At 37.2% G+C, this 15923-nt stretch overlaps 2 protein-coding genes across 2 annotated transcripts; both read right to left on the bottom strand.

Moving 5' to 3' along the window:
* Nucleotides 1-655: 655 nt before the first annotated feature.
* LOC145469539 (neuroglobin-like) lies at nt 656-5962 on the bottom strand. Its single transcript, XM_081453287.1, has 3 exons — nt 5426-5962; nt 2419-2644; nt 656-799 (listed from the first exon to the last, which is right to left on the bottom strand). The coding sequence occupies exons 1-3, from the start codon at nt 5599-5601 to the stop codon at nt 656-658; spliced, it is 546 nt and encodes a 181-aa protein (XP_081309413.1). The 5' UTR covers nt 5602-5962.
* A 154-nt stretch (nt 5963-6116) lies between these two features.
* LOC145469926 (neuroglobin-like) lies at nt 6117-9910 on the bottom strand. The gene is made up of 3 exons (XM_081453739.1): nt 9226-9910; nt 7309-7534; nt 6117-6411 (listed from the first exon to the last, which is right to left on the bottom strand). Exons 1-3 carry the CDS (start codon nt 9375-9377, stop codon nt 6280-6282), a joined length of 510 nt encoding a protein of 169 aa, XP_081309865.1. The 5' UTR covers nt 9378-9910; the 3' UTR covers nt 6117-6279.
* Between the last annotated feature and the right edge of the window lie 6013 nt (nt 9911-15923).

The raw sequence follows: 15923 nt of genomic DNA, 5'->3' as shown, positions 1-15923 counted from the left end.
GATTTCCCTTCATGTTTTTGAAAGATCCAGTCGCAAAATGCGAATAGATTAAACACCGCTTGTTAGACAAAATAACGTCCGCTTGTGATAGGTTTATTGTGTTTAAAATGAAGCTTCTTTATTTTTGTAATAATTTTGCAGAGTATTGTTTTTAGTATGTTTTGCAGTTTTAGTTTGTGTACCTATAAACTGGATAGCTACATTGATATAACTTATCACGCAAACAGGCTACTTGAAATAATTTGGTTTATTGATTGTTAGGTAAACAAATCAAATTAACTTCTCGAAGGATTGAAGAAAAGAGGCCCACAAAAATGGCGTTTTTTGTTGTGGGCAAAAACTTCCTTGCTCTCCAGATATGAGTTTTGTGTAATCTTGGTTAATGTCTGGCTTCTGCTGGTCCAAGGAAGCTTGGTCATAGCAAATAAAGTCCACGGTTGGCACCATGTATGTATGCTTTCGGTGTCGCTGTACATTTGATTTTGAAAAACACTAAGAGCTTTAATTTTTTCCTTTCCACAATGTAGACGTGCTCTATATATCACAAACGCAATTGTGAATGTTGCATTGTGCATTATTTTATAGCGTGAAATTATCTTTTGTTCGTAGTCTGCAAGTTTTCGAGCCCTTTATCTAATTTTTATGAATTGACTGGTCACGTGATGTACGCTCTCCTCAGTCCCCTCATCATAGTTGCGCCTATAAAACGAAACAGCTCTCTCCAGGCCTCCGTAACCTCCTCAGTACACGCGGATGAAAGCATGTCTTGCAAAGTCCAAAGCATGGCATCCTCCAGCATCTGTTGGCTATAAGCCAAACTCCTGCCCTGGGTCCTCCTGAATTTAAAACCCAAGATGGCGGCATGTCCAGCCGCCATCTTGGATATAAGCACCAAGAGGGCCCATGGGAAGAGTTGGGATAATGCGATAATTAACAATTTATGAACATTGCGAAGTAGTCTGGCTTTTAATTGCTATTGCACCCTGAAGAAGATCTTATTGTCTCAATTCTTTTGTTAGGAATGTTTGTACATATATTTGCAGAGGAGACCTCATTCCCAAGAATTGAAACCGTTTTTACCTCGCTTTCTCATTTCCCATTTTGTATCTTTATTGTTAATCTCCGGCATAAACTGCTTGCAGAAAAAAGAATCCGAATCGACATAATACGAGGACACAACGAGGCAATACAAGAAAGATTCTGGGTAGATTCCCATTAGCTGCTAGGTTTCTCGAAACGAGCATGATCTTCATCAGCTTCTGTCACGCATTGGGACTCATAGGGCCTTTTAAGGCTTTAAAAGAGTAAAGAGGGAAGGCGGATAGCATAATTACAGTATGATAGCTGCAGTGAATTGTAAGCATGATGTGTCGTTTAATTGGAAAATTAACTGCGATGATCATTCTTCACTTTCATCTACAACCGCAGTTCTTATATGAATTATTTCATATAAACTTCACAATATTTCACCCCTCACGGGAAGATATGAACCCTACAAATTGACCTCGCTCCCACTGTGTGGCTTCATAGCTCAGTTGGTAGAGCATCGCACCGGTATCGCGGAGGTCACGGGTTCGAATCCCGTTGAAGCCCTGATTTTTTTTCAGGCTTCTTCTTTCCAATTGCTCAAATTGGAAAATTAACTGCGATGATCATTCTTCACTTTCATCTACAACCGCAGTTCTTATATGAATTATTTCATATAAACTTCACAATATTTCACCCCTCACGGGAAGATATGAACCCTACAAATTGACCTCGCTCCCACTGTGTGGCTTCATAGTTCAGTTGGTAGAGCATCGCACCGGTATCGCGGAGGTCACGGGTTCGAATCCCGTTGAAGCCCTGATTTTTTCAGGCTTCTTCTTTCCAATTGCTTAAATTGGAAATTAACTGCGATGATCATTCTTCACTTTCATGATGTGGAGATTGTTAGTTGACAACAAAGTGACAACACGGGGCGTAATACTGACATTTAGGGGCACAAAAGTTAACTTCTAATAAGGAACCAAAATGTTAGCAGGGCAAATGGGCAGATTTTGTTGTGACAACTGTCTAAAATAACTATTTTACGATAAGTGCAGAAATTTTCGCGCGCTCATTGGCTAATTTTCATTGTCAATAAGCGGACAGACACGTGAATTTAAAATTCATGCGATGCATCAACGAGCGAGAGCAGACAATCTGAAAATTTGTTATTGTAAAAATCAAATTGACGTCAGGTTTTCATGCGTCTGTCCTGTTATTGACAATGAATTTCGTCATAGCATTGTCAAAGTAGTCTGCGGATCGGATCAACAGCTACTTTGACAATGTTATTACGAAATTCATGATCAATAACAGAACAGACGCATGAAAAACTGACGTCAATTTGTTAAGTGTACCCTTGCCCTATTTTCATAACAGTAGTATACATACATCAAAATGTTCCATCTTCAAAGTCCATGGTAGGTGTCTCTCTCCAAGGTTCATCAAATATTCTGTGAAAACCTCCGCGTCGTTTAACGCTAACACAGCGTTTTCCAGTGCACCCATAACTCTTTTGGCGTGAAGGTACAAAGATCGAGAGTTGATTATCTCCTGCAGTAACAGGCTCCTAAATGCAGGGAACACTTCTAGCATTTTTGGATAGGATTCAAATAGTCTGAAAGCATGATCAAATATGTAAGAGGTGTTAGAATGCATAATACGAGGTATTGCAACTTCTGCTATTCAAGAAACCAAAATACATTTTGATCAGCGTCTGAGTGAAAATTTGACTATCTGCATTTACTATATAACTGAGAAAATTACTTCACTGTGATTGGCTAAGAGCAGGTCAATTTATCGTTAATTTTTAATTTGTACTGCGTTTAACGCGCGCGCTTTCGTGATTCCTGTCATGTAATTAATGAGTAGCCCTATGAAGGTTCGAGCAATTAAGGATTTATAGTACTCGTGATATTTGGAAATTCTTTCAAATGACACTTGCCTAAAGCCTCGTACAATTTTGAGAGAATTTTCAAATATTACTCGTAGTGTAAATCCTTACTTACACTCGCATTTATGCGATTACCTATATTAGAGTAGTATTTGCGTGTCTGTATTTTACAGACCAGGTGTCTGTAAAAAGACGTTCTGTAATATATATATTAATTGTCCCGTAAAAGCTTTTCTCAAACTCATTTCATTAAACAACTCACGTTTAAGCAAAATAAATCATGACTGCGACAGTGTCTGGATGTCTGATCATAATTAGCATAGAATTTTACGATTTTATTTCTCTGTTTTTCTCCTTACTCTTAGTTTCGATCGAGAAGATGTATCAAACAAGAAAGATTGTGTTTGACCACATTTCCAAACCCCTCGAAGTTCGTCAAAAATACTCCGTTGCGCGTCGTATTTTCACCCCTCTTCTCAGTGTTTGGAAATGTGGTCAAACACGGTCTTTCGTGTCTGATATGTTACATATTGAAACATAACAGCGCTTTTTTGACAAGATGAGTGTTTCTTCCCAGTAAATTAATTCGTTCTGTTATGGAATATCTATTCGCCGTTTTAAAAGTTGCACTGAATTTGAGCATAAAACAGGTGTTTTTTTTTGTAATAAATAATAAATTATTGCTTCCGGCACTAGTATTCTTGAAATAAACACAGTCGATGGCGATTATGAAAGTTTGCCAAATTTTGCCCCAGCGAGTATTATCTCTGGTGGCTGTGATTGGCTTCTTTTACAAGAGGGATATCAAAACTGATCCATTTCCTTACCCATTACTTCCAATAAATTTCATTTTACCAATCGCAAGCCTTGTTTCTTTGTGGCAATTTGTTCAAAGTTCATGTTTTAGCAGCACAGTACATTTCAGAATTGTGATTTCATGTTAAATGCAAACCCGTCTCCCGGGCAACGTGGTAACTTAAACCTTGTCAAAAGTAAGAAAATTGACTATTTCGTTTTCAAAAGGGAACAAACAACAATTGGTTTTGCCACCCTCAGATCTACATAGATTAAAACCATACAGCCACCGGCCGGGCGCGTCAAATCTTGATAAGGATCGCATTTAAGGGTTTTTCTCGCTCTGTATGGACTTAAAGCCGGGTGTTACGGTGATAAATACTCCCTTACACCCAGATAAAAATGCTTTACAAAATCTCCATGATATCGCTTTTATGGGTTTTTCTCGCTCTGCATGGATTCAAGGCCGGGTGTTACGGTGATAAATAGTGCCTTACACCCAGATGAAAAGTGTTTTACAAAATCTCCCTGATATCGCTCTTATGGGTTTTACTCGCGCGTTTTCGCTCTGTTACGTATGGATTCAAGGCCGGGTGTTACGGTGATAAATAATCCCTTAAACCCAGATGAAAATGCTTTACAAAATCTCCATGATATCGCTATTATGGCATGGAAAAGTCTATTCAGTGTTTTTAGAAATACTTTGATCAACAAATTATGTTAGCGCGATACATGTACGAATTCGATTCATTACATCGAGGATGGCGTTGTTCAATGACAGAAGATGTTTTATTGAAAAAAAAAAAACAGAAAAGGTAGAGGCAATGTAAAAGACAAAATAAACACTGTGCATAAAAATATTAAAGACAAAATTAAACTATAGATCAGTTGTTTGTCTAAAACTTAATATGTATCCTTGTTGTTTCCCCGGATACCTTGATTTTTTAACCTGAACATAATATAACAGTATAAAAATTATATTCGTAGATACACAAGCTGGTTAAGATAGTTTTGATCGAAGAAAAGGCCACGAATCCACCCATGACAGAAAAAGAAACCCGATAGTGATGGACGTTTATTAAAAGCTTAATATTCAAATATTAAACTTAATTAAACAAGTTTGACACGATGCGTTTTAACTCTGAAGTATACACATGCATTGTGAGTGGTTTTCTTTACACAAGTTGTGGCTTTCTTGCAATCTATTTTCTTCACCTAAGTTAGCTTAGTACTTCAGCTGGTTAGGGGATTTCGTACTCTCTCATTACGAGCCGCTTGTAAGGGTGTCATTGTAACTACCAGTGCAATAATCTAACACATAAACCACCTCAACGTGCACGTAATACATTAACTACCTTACAAGAGTCTCAGTTAAGGCTCAAAAATTATATTTCATGCATGAAAAATTTAATAGTTTAGAACAACTCTTCGCATCACCCAAAAATCAGTACTTGAAACTCTGGCGTGTTCCAACCACCGACTTGAAAAATTAGACCGTACTGCTTAGCTATAGCATAATACACAACACCACACCGCGAAAGTACTGCTCGAGAGATTTCACGGAATGACCAAACACTGGGTTCCCATTCTTGGACTTAAGAAGCACCTTATATATTTCTCAACAGAATAAGCAGTACCGCATGAAAGTACTCAGTAGCTTTCATTTGAATGGCCACATTTTTCGGTCCCCGCTGACGAAAATGCACCTACCGTACAAATATTTTCTTGCCTGCATCGGTCTTGACTGGTTCAATTAGTTTCCACGATTCTCTAAGAATATTTTTTCTTTCTTCTGAAAGCGGAATATCCCTGATTCTCAAATTTGAAGTTGGCGGAGCTGAAAATACTACTTCGATTCTGTGGTTAAGCGAGGAGGAACAACCCATTATAAAAAGAACGACTGTAAAAGCGTCAGTGAATTTGTATCGAGAACTAGGAATAAATTGACCTTAAAAGTATTAATTTGCATCACTGACTACCCTGTCACTCGTCCCATTAACTAGTCAAAAATAATATTTAAAAAAAATAGTCGGTGCCGGGAAGCATCTTTGTGGTTCCGTCAAGCGTCGAAATGTCCGTTCTGTTTACTTTTCTGTGACAGGATTGCTTAGCTTTATAAACGAGTGACCTCTAAATACCATTTTCGTACACAGTCAAATATTTCCCTTGAAATATATCTGTCTGATCTGCGTCCCTTCATTACAATAAATAAGGAAATTTTAGAAATTTAATAATTAATGGTGATTAGCAAACTGCTAAATGTTGAATGTGATATTTTCGGTTTAAAAATAAATTTTGCACCTACTAGTTAAGTCAATTTACATGCAGTCAGAAAGTACAGCTGTTATTTGATATTATGACAGTGTGAAAGAAATTAATTCTACAATTCTAACAATTCCACAATTCTACAATTCTACAATTGTACAATTCTACAACTCTACAATTCTACGATTCTAACAATTCTACAATTCTAAGCGAACATGAGTAAATTAAAGCTGTTTTCTTGCTTAAAATGTTCAAGGTAGATTACAGCCAGATTGTGGAATTTCACAAACATTTATTAATTAAGATCGTAGACCCCGTATCATCACGTCACAGACGAACAGGAAGAGTTTGCTCCAGGCGTCCGCAGTATCACTGTTCCAGGTGGAGTGTAAAAGATCGTTCAAAGTCCACATGAAGGCTTTGTGCATCGCCTGGAAAGAAGAAAACACTGAAATAAATTTATGTACATGTATTTAGTTATGATAATGATGATTTGTCCCTTAGCTCCGGACTACTTGACTACTTCCGTTCTCCATCGGCTTCTGTCCTGGGCAAGCCTTCCTTGTGTGTTCCAAGTGTGGCCCGACCTCGTATTTAGTTACAAGGGACTCCGATATTTCTAACATTGCAGGGGCGGATCCAGGATTTTTCTTAGGAAGGGGTGCACCACTAAGGAATGGCGTAGCTGACTGATGAGTTAAGCAAATTTTAAAAGCGAATACGAAAAAGAAGGCTTCATCTCAGGGGAGGGAGGGGTGGTTTGTGCACTCCCTGAACCCTCCCCCTAGATCCGCCCATTGCCATTTTTCAGTCATTTTGGCCACGTACAAAATACAATTTAAATTGAAGGAAACCTGAAAATAACAGTTTACTAAGGTAGAAAAACACCAAAAAAGATAATAATAAACCATAGAGGAACAAGGATGTTTAAGGATTGAGAAGATAAACACAGATTAAAAACGACGAAATTAAAAAAATTTGGCTAAGCTTTTCAAGTGACGTAGCTCCTTTAACCGTACCCATTCCGGGATTTTCTTCATCTGTTACAACTGGGGAGGGATGGAGTCTGCCCCTCCCCATCTCCTTCGTAAAAATAATTTACATAAGTGCAAAACTCTGTCCAAACCGGCAGCTGTAGACACAGAAATGAATTTCTTAGACTATTATTCGGCCAAATGTTCTTGTATTTGGGCAGAAATTATGAAGAGATCTGAAGGCTCCTGTTACTCTCCGTGAGCTTTCACTGTATAACTCTGAACGAGCTGAATATAGTCTCAGATTTTCACTACAATACTTGATTAGTAACGGTGAAAGCTAGAAAACCTCACCTCTAGATAATCAGGTTTTAGCGCTCGCACTTTGTGCCTCCGTCCCAGTTCCTCCAAGTAAGCAGTAAAGCTCTCGGCGTCATCCAGTGCTGATACAGCATTTTCCACTGCGCGCATTACTCTCTCAGCATGACCAAATACGGTACTTGACGCATCAAGCTGTCCACTGGTAATGCTCTTCAATTCTGGAAACAGTTTTGGGAGATCTGGTTTCATGTGAAATAGCCTACGAGAACGAAGATGAATATCCAAAACGAGAGACAGTGTCTTACGACATTTCAAAACACTAAGAAAGAGAAATGTAAGTAAAACTCTGTCAGGAGTCTTCGCTATCTCTCTTGAATTTAAACTGAGGAGAAATCAGACAAATGAAATCTTAATAATTATGCTTTTTTAGACCAGATATTTTTAAAGCACCATCCCGGTTATGATTTTCGTTGTTTAAAGATATGTCTTTGGTAAAAATCTTAACTGATATTTCAGTGGCAACCATATTTTGACAGGCATGTTTTGAATGTTTGAATGTCAATTTTAATGAAAAATTATCTTTAGTGGGTCGAATTACCTGCTACATTTTTGGTTATGTTTAGTTTTCTTTATCGGTTTGGACTAATTTTGAGCCATTTCCGGTTGATTTCTAACGTTTTATAAAAGTTGTAAAATCCAATATGGCGGACCCTAAAAGGCGGATCTAAGATGGCAACTCTTCGGAAATGATTGCGTCATTCTACGTCATATGACGTCATGAAAGCATGCATATATGCATGCACACATACAGCATAATAAAATGTCCTCTGGCCGCTAGCTGACTTGAAAAGTAAAATGTTCAACTTTTGTGAATTTCTGACGATACGCCCGCGTATTTCGCCTGAGAAATTGGGATGAGGGGTACTCTGGCACGCGGCCTGTCAGACACTTATTAAAGACGGTGATAAGCAGTACGTCAATCTAGTTGAGTTGCTACTGGCAACCAGTTAAGCTCTATAAAAAGTGGCGAAATATGATCGTACTTAGGTGTGCTTTTCACAACACATACGAGCGGCGAAGTTCTGAATGGCTTGTTATAGTTCCATATGATGGATCTCAAAGGTAAACGTTTTGGATGTGCTTTAAATCCGCCAATTTTCATTTTCATAATGTTAATGCTCTCATCCTCGGAGACCCAGGGGCAGTTAATTGGGGCGGGAGAAAATAACTTGAACCCGGCAAAAATTGAAGTGTAGAAAGTTTACAAGTAAGGCGGGAAAAGGGATGTAATGCTCTGAGCATTAAATCTTCCTTTTCTATCCCAGAAGACCAAACAAGCCCTGTTCTTCAGTAGGTCTTCACAGACGCCGGTGTATTGGGGAGAGAAATGTTAATTGGAAAGTTTATCGACTTGGTTGACCCGGTTTGATCGGTCGGACTGGTCGAGTTGTGTTCAAGCAGAAAAAGATGTGTAAAATGTCTCCTCTGATTAAACCGATACTTGCACGAGTTAGTACATTTACACTGAAGTTTGTATGATTTGTACTTACAAGCGTCCTAAACATTAAAAATGTATATTTAGATCTCAGTACAAAGTTTAACCTACGTAACTGTTGGTCTTAGTCGGACCGATGGAAAAATAAAACCATCAGATCATTGCCGAAGCGGGGGAAATAGTGGTTCTCGTGTTTGCGGTTTCTTCGCTATTTTGCTGTTTGAGGGGGACAACTGCCAGTCTCGTAGGCGATACACTGCTCAGGCCGACACTCTTTTTTGCATATTTCGCTCTTATGTCTAATAAATCGAACTTCCAGAGTTCAAAAACTGATTGCGTGCAAATTTAGTCATGTCTAGGCTAGTTAGCTGCTGTTTCAATGCTAAGTACAAGAGACCCTTAAATAAACCCTGCTAATCTATAGCTGCGTTTTAAGACACTTTAAAGTGTCTTACCTGAGAAAGATTGTCTTTCCAACAAGCGTGCTATTCATCTTGATCAGACCCCACGAGTTTCTTACAAGGCATTTTTCCTTGGTAGAAAGAGGTATAGAAACTGAATTGTTATTAATTTCTATGTGCCTTTTGACGGAAGCAGAACAGCCCATACTCTGACCTTCACTTATTTCGTCGATTCGAAAAAGCTGAAAGAAGAGCTTAACTGAACACCGATCCGGTCAAAGAACGTTTTAAAGTCTTAGATACGAATCATTCTTGTCAGTTGCCATGTGATACGTACGTTCCTTTGAGTTTTTTCAAGATTTTAAAACGTACTGAGGGTCCTAGAACTGCGTCAGTTGTTTCCACTAGCGTAACATATACAAACTGAAGTCTCCAGGCTCAAATTACAGTCAATTTTGATCGAAATTAAATATTAAGGGTCTTTCGCTTGAGAAACGTGCTTTTTATCCATGCTTCGCTTTAGCGTATTTCGGTAACAAAGAACTTAAGGAAAAATTTCAACCTGCTGTTAAGTAACGTTTTAAAAGAATCTTAGATATGGATCGATATTTTAGCTTGAAATAACTGTACTACAAATAATTGCCGTCATTACTACAGGCTCTGACGACATGCCGTTTTCGGATCAATCAGCTTCCCGCTCTGATTGACGCGAGATACGCCGACAAATCTCTTGTGTTTTGAGTCCTTTTAAAGCTTTTAAAACAAGATTTAGGAACTGTGTCAGTACGTCCAATAGCGAATGAGATACAAATTCAAGTCTGAAAGCTCAAATAACAGTCAATGCTAGTTTTAAAGGAAATATGAAGTACACTTAGTTTACACAATACTACTCCAAAAAGCTTGCACTTTCCGTGCTCAAGTATTTCGCTGATAGAAAGATCGAGAAGAAATTTTCAAACATATTCCGTGGAATATCATTTTAAAAATCTTAGATAAGAATCGATATCTCAGTATGAAATAAATGTGATGTCTGTTGCTGTCATTACATTTTAGGCGGCTTGCTGGGTAAGCGTCATTACATGTGACTAACTAACAATCAATTTGACAAATTTCACACCTCTACTGAATTTTCTAGAACTTTCTAGAACTGTAGTTAACAGAGCAAAGACAATTACTTCCAGTAGCTTATGAGATACATTTTAAGGTTCTTGGCTCAAATTTCGGTCGATTAAAAACGAAATAATAAAGCGCGCTACGTTTGTGCAATGGCCGCCGATCTGAAAATCTGACCTTTACCAAGCTTTTGTTTAAATGATTAAATTTAGCATGGTTCTACTTCAAACAGCAAAAGTTTATGAAATATGCAACAAAGCACGATTGTGCATAATAATTAGCTCTGATCGGGACCACATATAAATTAACCGAAAGACAATTAATCTTGCTACAACGAAACGCTTCCTTTAAGATCTCCATCGTTCGATGTTGATGCCTCCTTCGTATAAGATAAACAAAGCAAAGACTTTCTTACTTTGTGCAATTCCTTCTTGATGTTATTCACATATGTCAGAGACTTAGTTGAGGTTCTCACGAAAATAAATTAAAAAAATACCGGTAATGGTCTTCCGGCGAGGACCATCGATAATGTTTGCTGCGTTGTGAGCAAAATGTGTGGTCCATTATTGCCAATTTTTAATTTGTCCGTAAGGTTTTATCAAAAAGTTTCAGAAAAGCTTAGAGGATCAACGACGTTTAAATCATTTATATCGAAAAATATAGCATTCCATGTCTTGCAGGATTAAGCTGCATGCACCTAAAAGAAACTGGTAGCGATTTATGCCAAGATTTGCAAACTTTAATTCGCCATAGTACATAGCAGCGACAGTCTTTGTTTAGGTTTGGAAAGAAGACGACTTTACAGACAATAGCTTGTCCTCTGTTGGGGTACTTTATAATAAAGTTTAGACTAAATCCATTTTGTTATGGTTACTTGAAACACGGTGTCATTTTGGTAATTTTCGGAGAATAATTTCTTCAATTTGTCTAAGATGAAACCTAAAAAAAAGCGTCACATAGATCAGCTGCCCTCAATCTTGTTTCTTGTTTGGCTAAAATCAAAATCGTTTCTTTTTATGTGAATATGCTTATGACTGACGGCAGGAGAGGAACAAACATTATGAAAACACAGGAAATCTCTTAGCTAATTGATTTGCTTTCTTGTTTTCTCCTCCTTCACGTTGAAATACGCTTTTAACGTCTAACTGTGTAAAAGTAAGGTTTTCCATCACAAAGCAGCAGGGAGGAAAGCCGACTGTTTTTCTTTGTTGAGAGAGTGTCCGGCGAAGAAACGAATTTCGCGGCCGCAAAAGATTTATGGTAAGCAAAGCCTCATAGTTGTGCCTTTGGGACTAGAAATTAGCGATAACTTACTATCACATCGGAAAAATATTTAACCTTGAAGGCTTCTTATAGACCAAACATGCAATAATTTGCCAAGTTTAATATTTTTCTGTCAGACTAAAATTATTCATTACAGTAATTGGTCATGCATTTGAATTTGTTTGTAGTCTCTTGTGTTACGATTCCTGCGGGATACTTAGAGAACCTTGCGCCGTTTCAAAGCGGCATACCTTGGTATTTAATAATGATATTTGTTGCTTTCCACGAACTGCAAAAAGAACCGAGCGGTAAGTTGGGTTAAACTAATTCTATTTTCATAATGATGCATCTTTCGGAGAGACAAATTAAAGTAAACTCTACTAGGTATATTTAATTTTGAAATCAGTCATAGTTCTTTACTGAAACTAGCAATATCTTTCAATCTAATGAAACGGCAATTAAAAAAAAACGTTCATTTATTAATTCAATGGTTGAAATGCAAATTATTTTGTTCGCGATCGGAGTTTTTACTTTGTAGAATAATGCAGAAGACTTTGGGTTTCTGAAAGCTTTCTAGAACGACAATTCTAAATCATAAAATTGAAATGGACAAGTATTTTCGACATTCATTAAAAATAGTTTTTCATGATAATATAATTTTATAAAATGAAGAAGACGTCATCTGTCAAGGAATCAAAAGAGCGGCAACATAGCAAGGGCCGACGTTTTGGTGCTATGGGGTTGTTTCATGACGTTCACGGATGGCTGCGAACTCCTTCTGAGGCTTGAGTAAAGAAGAAAGTTTCTAAGCAAACGTATAAAAATATTGTTTGGAAAAATAATATGTCCTGGATGACGTTATGTGTCATCTCTCTTCTTACTGATTTTCGCACTGACAATTCTTCCAATGTCAGTTTCGAAAATGGAATGGTACGTTAAGAAACTTGGTTCATGATATTCAAAATTTTGATTACCTATCTACTTTACAAAGAATAAAGATTCTAAGGCGACTATTTTTTCTTATTTATTGTCTTAGGGTGTAGGGAGAAATTCGATTTTGATCAGTCATGGTAACAAAGGATTCAGTGATCTTGAATATACATTCTCAAAGGAAATTATGTCTGTTACGATGTTTATATTTGATCTTAATTTCTATTGATTTGTACGATTTTACTTCTCCGTTTTCTCCTTAGTTTCGAGTCAGAAGATATATCAAACACTCAAGACAGTGTTTGACCACATTTCCAAATACCTCAGAGTTCGTAAAAAATACTGCGCTTCGCGTCGTACTTTCAGCTATCTTCTCGGTGTTTGGAAATGTGGTCAAATATGTATGATATATGATATCAAAGCTGTATCAAGCAAACAGCGTGGTGAAAGCGGAAGATCCTTATTCAGAGAGTATTAAGCAGTCGGGATGCAAAGGTCCCAGGAAATACACCACTCAATAACGAACATAACCTTTAATCTTACAAAATCCCTGCTGTAGGGTATTTGAATATAAAAGAAGTGTCTTAAATTATCACTTAACATTTTAAACACGAGTTAAAAAAACAAAACAATTGATTTTACTGAAAATCTCTAGGCGTGCAAAAGTCATGTTTACATGTATGTGTAACAAGGTGTATGTTTATTTTTCATTTTCATTTCTATTGTAAACTTCTAGCCATTAAATTTAAATAAATAAATAAATAAATAAGTCAAAAAGTTCAGTGGAAGCTGGATGGAGATGTAGTATCTATGTCCAGGCTCCCTCGACTGACTTCATCTGTGGTCTGTTCCCTGGGTTTGATGGTCCGCCAACCTGTATCAAACGGTCACCTTCCCATACCCTAAGGGTGACTCTTAATACGGCTTTAATTATACCATGGATGGTTAAAGGATAGTGCGAGGTTTGACTCTGTAAACTAACAAAATTTCAAAATCAGTTCTCTTTAAGCCAGAGGCAATTCGTAAAAAAAAAAACAATCTTGACCGAGAAGAAGCGAAAAGGTCACTGAATTTACTTAAAATGTATGTAATGTTGACAGCTCTGACAACAAACAACAACTTTATTATTATTATAAAGTTGGCCTTCAACCAGCCTTAAGATCGTGAAAGCCCTGGCCAAACGGACGAGCAAGTAGACGCAAGTTGAAAACCTGGGTCTAATTGCGATTCCGTTTGGCCTTGCGTGCACTTGCGTGGACTTGTGATGACTTGCGCTTACTTTGATCGAAATCAAATTTGCACGCAAGTCGAGGAAAGTTTTTCACCGTTTGGCTGCCCAACCCAAGTCAACGGAAGTTAGGTGACGTTAATAGTTACCTATTACCCAATGAAATACAGGAAATGTGTGCCTCAAAATGGGTTTTTTGCGACTTGCGTGCACTTGCGACGAAACGAATCCGTTTGGCCATCCAACGCGAGTCTCTATGCAAGTTCAACTTACGGCTACTTGCGACTACTTGCGACCATTTGCGAGTCCGTTTGGCCAGGACTTAAATTTCAAGTGAGTATAACCTTGGTCAGTGACGCTTCAAATAAAAGCTTTTGAGTAGTAATTTGACGTACCGTCACATATTGTTAAAGATGCTCCTTACCTGTACGTCTTGCGCACGGAACTAAACGTGCCACACGTCTCTTCAGTTGAAAGCCTTGAGCTAAGCACCACTTTGTTTGAAGTGCTACTGGCATGTTGTTTTTTAATTTACGATGTGTAATAGGGGGATATATTTTTGAATCGTTGAAATTAAAAGGGTAATAATGACAAAAGCTCACACCAAAAGTCGACGCTTATAATCGGCATTGTTGCCGAGAACCTTCAAGTGAATTGAGTTTGAGATGTTCACCTGTTTTTCTGTCGACTTCATCATTTGTTTCGTTCTAAGTATTCAAAGTATAAAAACAAAAAAGTATGGTCAAATTGGCCAGATCTTTCAATCATTTCAGTTTGATCGTATTTGAATTGCAAATGTATGTTCGTGAGATTAGACGTAAGTAACTCGGTTTTGTCAGTTGAAAACTTTAAAATACGTAGTAATTCAGAAAACAGTGGGATTTCTGAACAATAGAACCTCCGCTTTCTTATTCCGTCGAAATGATAACTTTAATGAACTTTTTTATTTCGGCAGTGAAACAAGGATGAAAACGTACCGATTTTTAAAGATGGCCAAATTGACAAGACAAAATTTGCTTACATGCACAGTTAATATTACCTTTTGTTTAAAAACCCAGCTGTAAATGTTGTTTTTAAGAACTCGGTTGTCTTTTTAGTCAGTGGCTCAACAACATTACGCATTTCTCCAACTTTGCACTGAAATTGAATAGCAGGATTTCTGATTTTTCCGGTCCTAAAATCTCACCAAGTGCGTAAGTATATCCCAGAAGAAGTCAAATCTTCATTACCGAGCTTTTAAAACTCTCTTGAAACTTAAGATTTATAAAAGAAATAAATTATCGTCATTAACAAGCGAGAGTGTATGTGAATAATTTGAACACACATCTGAGCTGTACGCCCGGGACTGTACGTTTCGGTCAAACTCTTGTTTTGAACACAATTCACACCATAGTTAATAGAGAAACAATTTTGCTTTTCTCAATTGCTTTTCTTAAAAAATCATTTGATTATAAGTCTTTATTTCAACTGCACGATATAAATTGGACAGATGTATTAGCATACAATCCTCCAACGCTGGCTTTTAAGGTCTTTGTGTCAATTTTTAAACTTTGCCAGGGAGTTAAATTGGAGATTTCAAGCCTTAAAAAGAAGACGAAAGGTGGTGGCAACTTGCAGGTAAGATTTTACAATACTTTTTTCCCCTTTGCATTCAGATTCAGTGCAGCGGTTCATAGAACAGTTTTTTGTCTTTCTTTTCTACGACGTTTTTCTATTTATTCTAATTATATCGAAAGAAAATAAAAATTGACATGCAGTCTTGTCCGAACATCACAAAACATTTACATGTACACACATTTGTCTTTTAAATCGCTTGCAAATTAAAGCAGTGAAATTAAAAGTAGCACTTTTATTTATTATATCGGGGTCCATTTTAATTATTTCCCACATCATATATTGCCGAATCGGAAAAAATCGACACGATTTCGATGGAAAAGGAGAAGCTAAGTAATTATTTTTACTAAATTTTGCTGATCGTTGTACACATGTCCGTATTTAGTGTCCAATTGCAGCGCCATTAAATTACGTGAAACAGCCATCATTAATTTCAAAGCCTAAATATTGTTAACTGTGGAGTAAACAAGAAAATTAAGTACGTTAAAAAAGTAGAATAGCACGTCACCATGACATCTCTTCTGTGTTTTAAATTTGCACCACTGGAGATTGAGATAACAGGAAAATTGATAATCATAGATAAATATTCACACTGCAAAAGGTT

Source organism: Orbicella franksi, chromosome 15 (assembly GCF_964199315.1).
Source record: "Orbicella franksi chromosome 15, jaOrbFran1.1, whole genome shotgun sequence".
Lineage (NCBI taxonomy): Eukaryota > Metazoa > Cnidaria > Anthozoa > Scleractinia > Merulinidae > Orbicella > Orbicella franksi.
This window is presented reverse-complemented; position numbering and strand designations above follow the sequence as displayed.

What these genes read in the sequence shown, in the direction of transcription:
- LOC145469926 (XM_081453739.1), bottom strand. Translation starts at nt 9,377, where the DNA reads ATGGGCTGTTCTGCTTCCGTCAAAAGGCACATAGAAATTAATAACAAT. An exon ending in GGAAAGACAATCTTTCTCAG is followed by an intron (nt 7,535 to 9,225) that starts GTAAGACACTTT and finishes TCGTTCTCGTAG; the next exon opens with GCTATTTCACATGAAACCAG. An exon ending in TAAAACCTGATTATCTAGAG is followed by an intron (nt 6,412 to 7,308) that starts GTGAGGTTTTCT and finishes TCTTCTTTCCAG; the next exon opens with GCGATGCACAAAGCCTTCAT.
- LOC145469539 (XM_081453287.1), bottom strand. Translation starts at nt 5,601, where the DNA reads ATGGGTTGTTCCTCCTCGCTTAACCACAGAATCGAAGTAGTATTTTCA. An exon ending in GGCAAGAAAATATTTGTACG is followed by an intron (nt 2,645 to 5,425) that starts GTAGGTGCATTT and finishes TCATGCTTTCAG; the next exon opens with ACTATTTGAATCCTATCCAA. An exon ending in TGAAGATGGAACATTTTGAT is followed by an intron (nt 800 to 2,418) that starts GTATGTATACTA and finishes TATAGCCAACAG; the next exon opens with ATGCTGGAGGATGCCATGCT.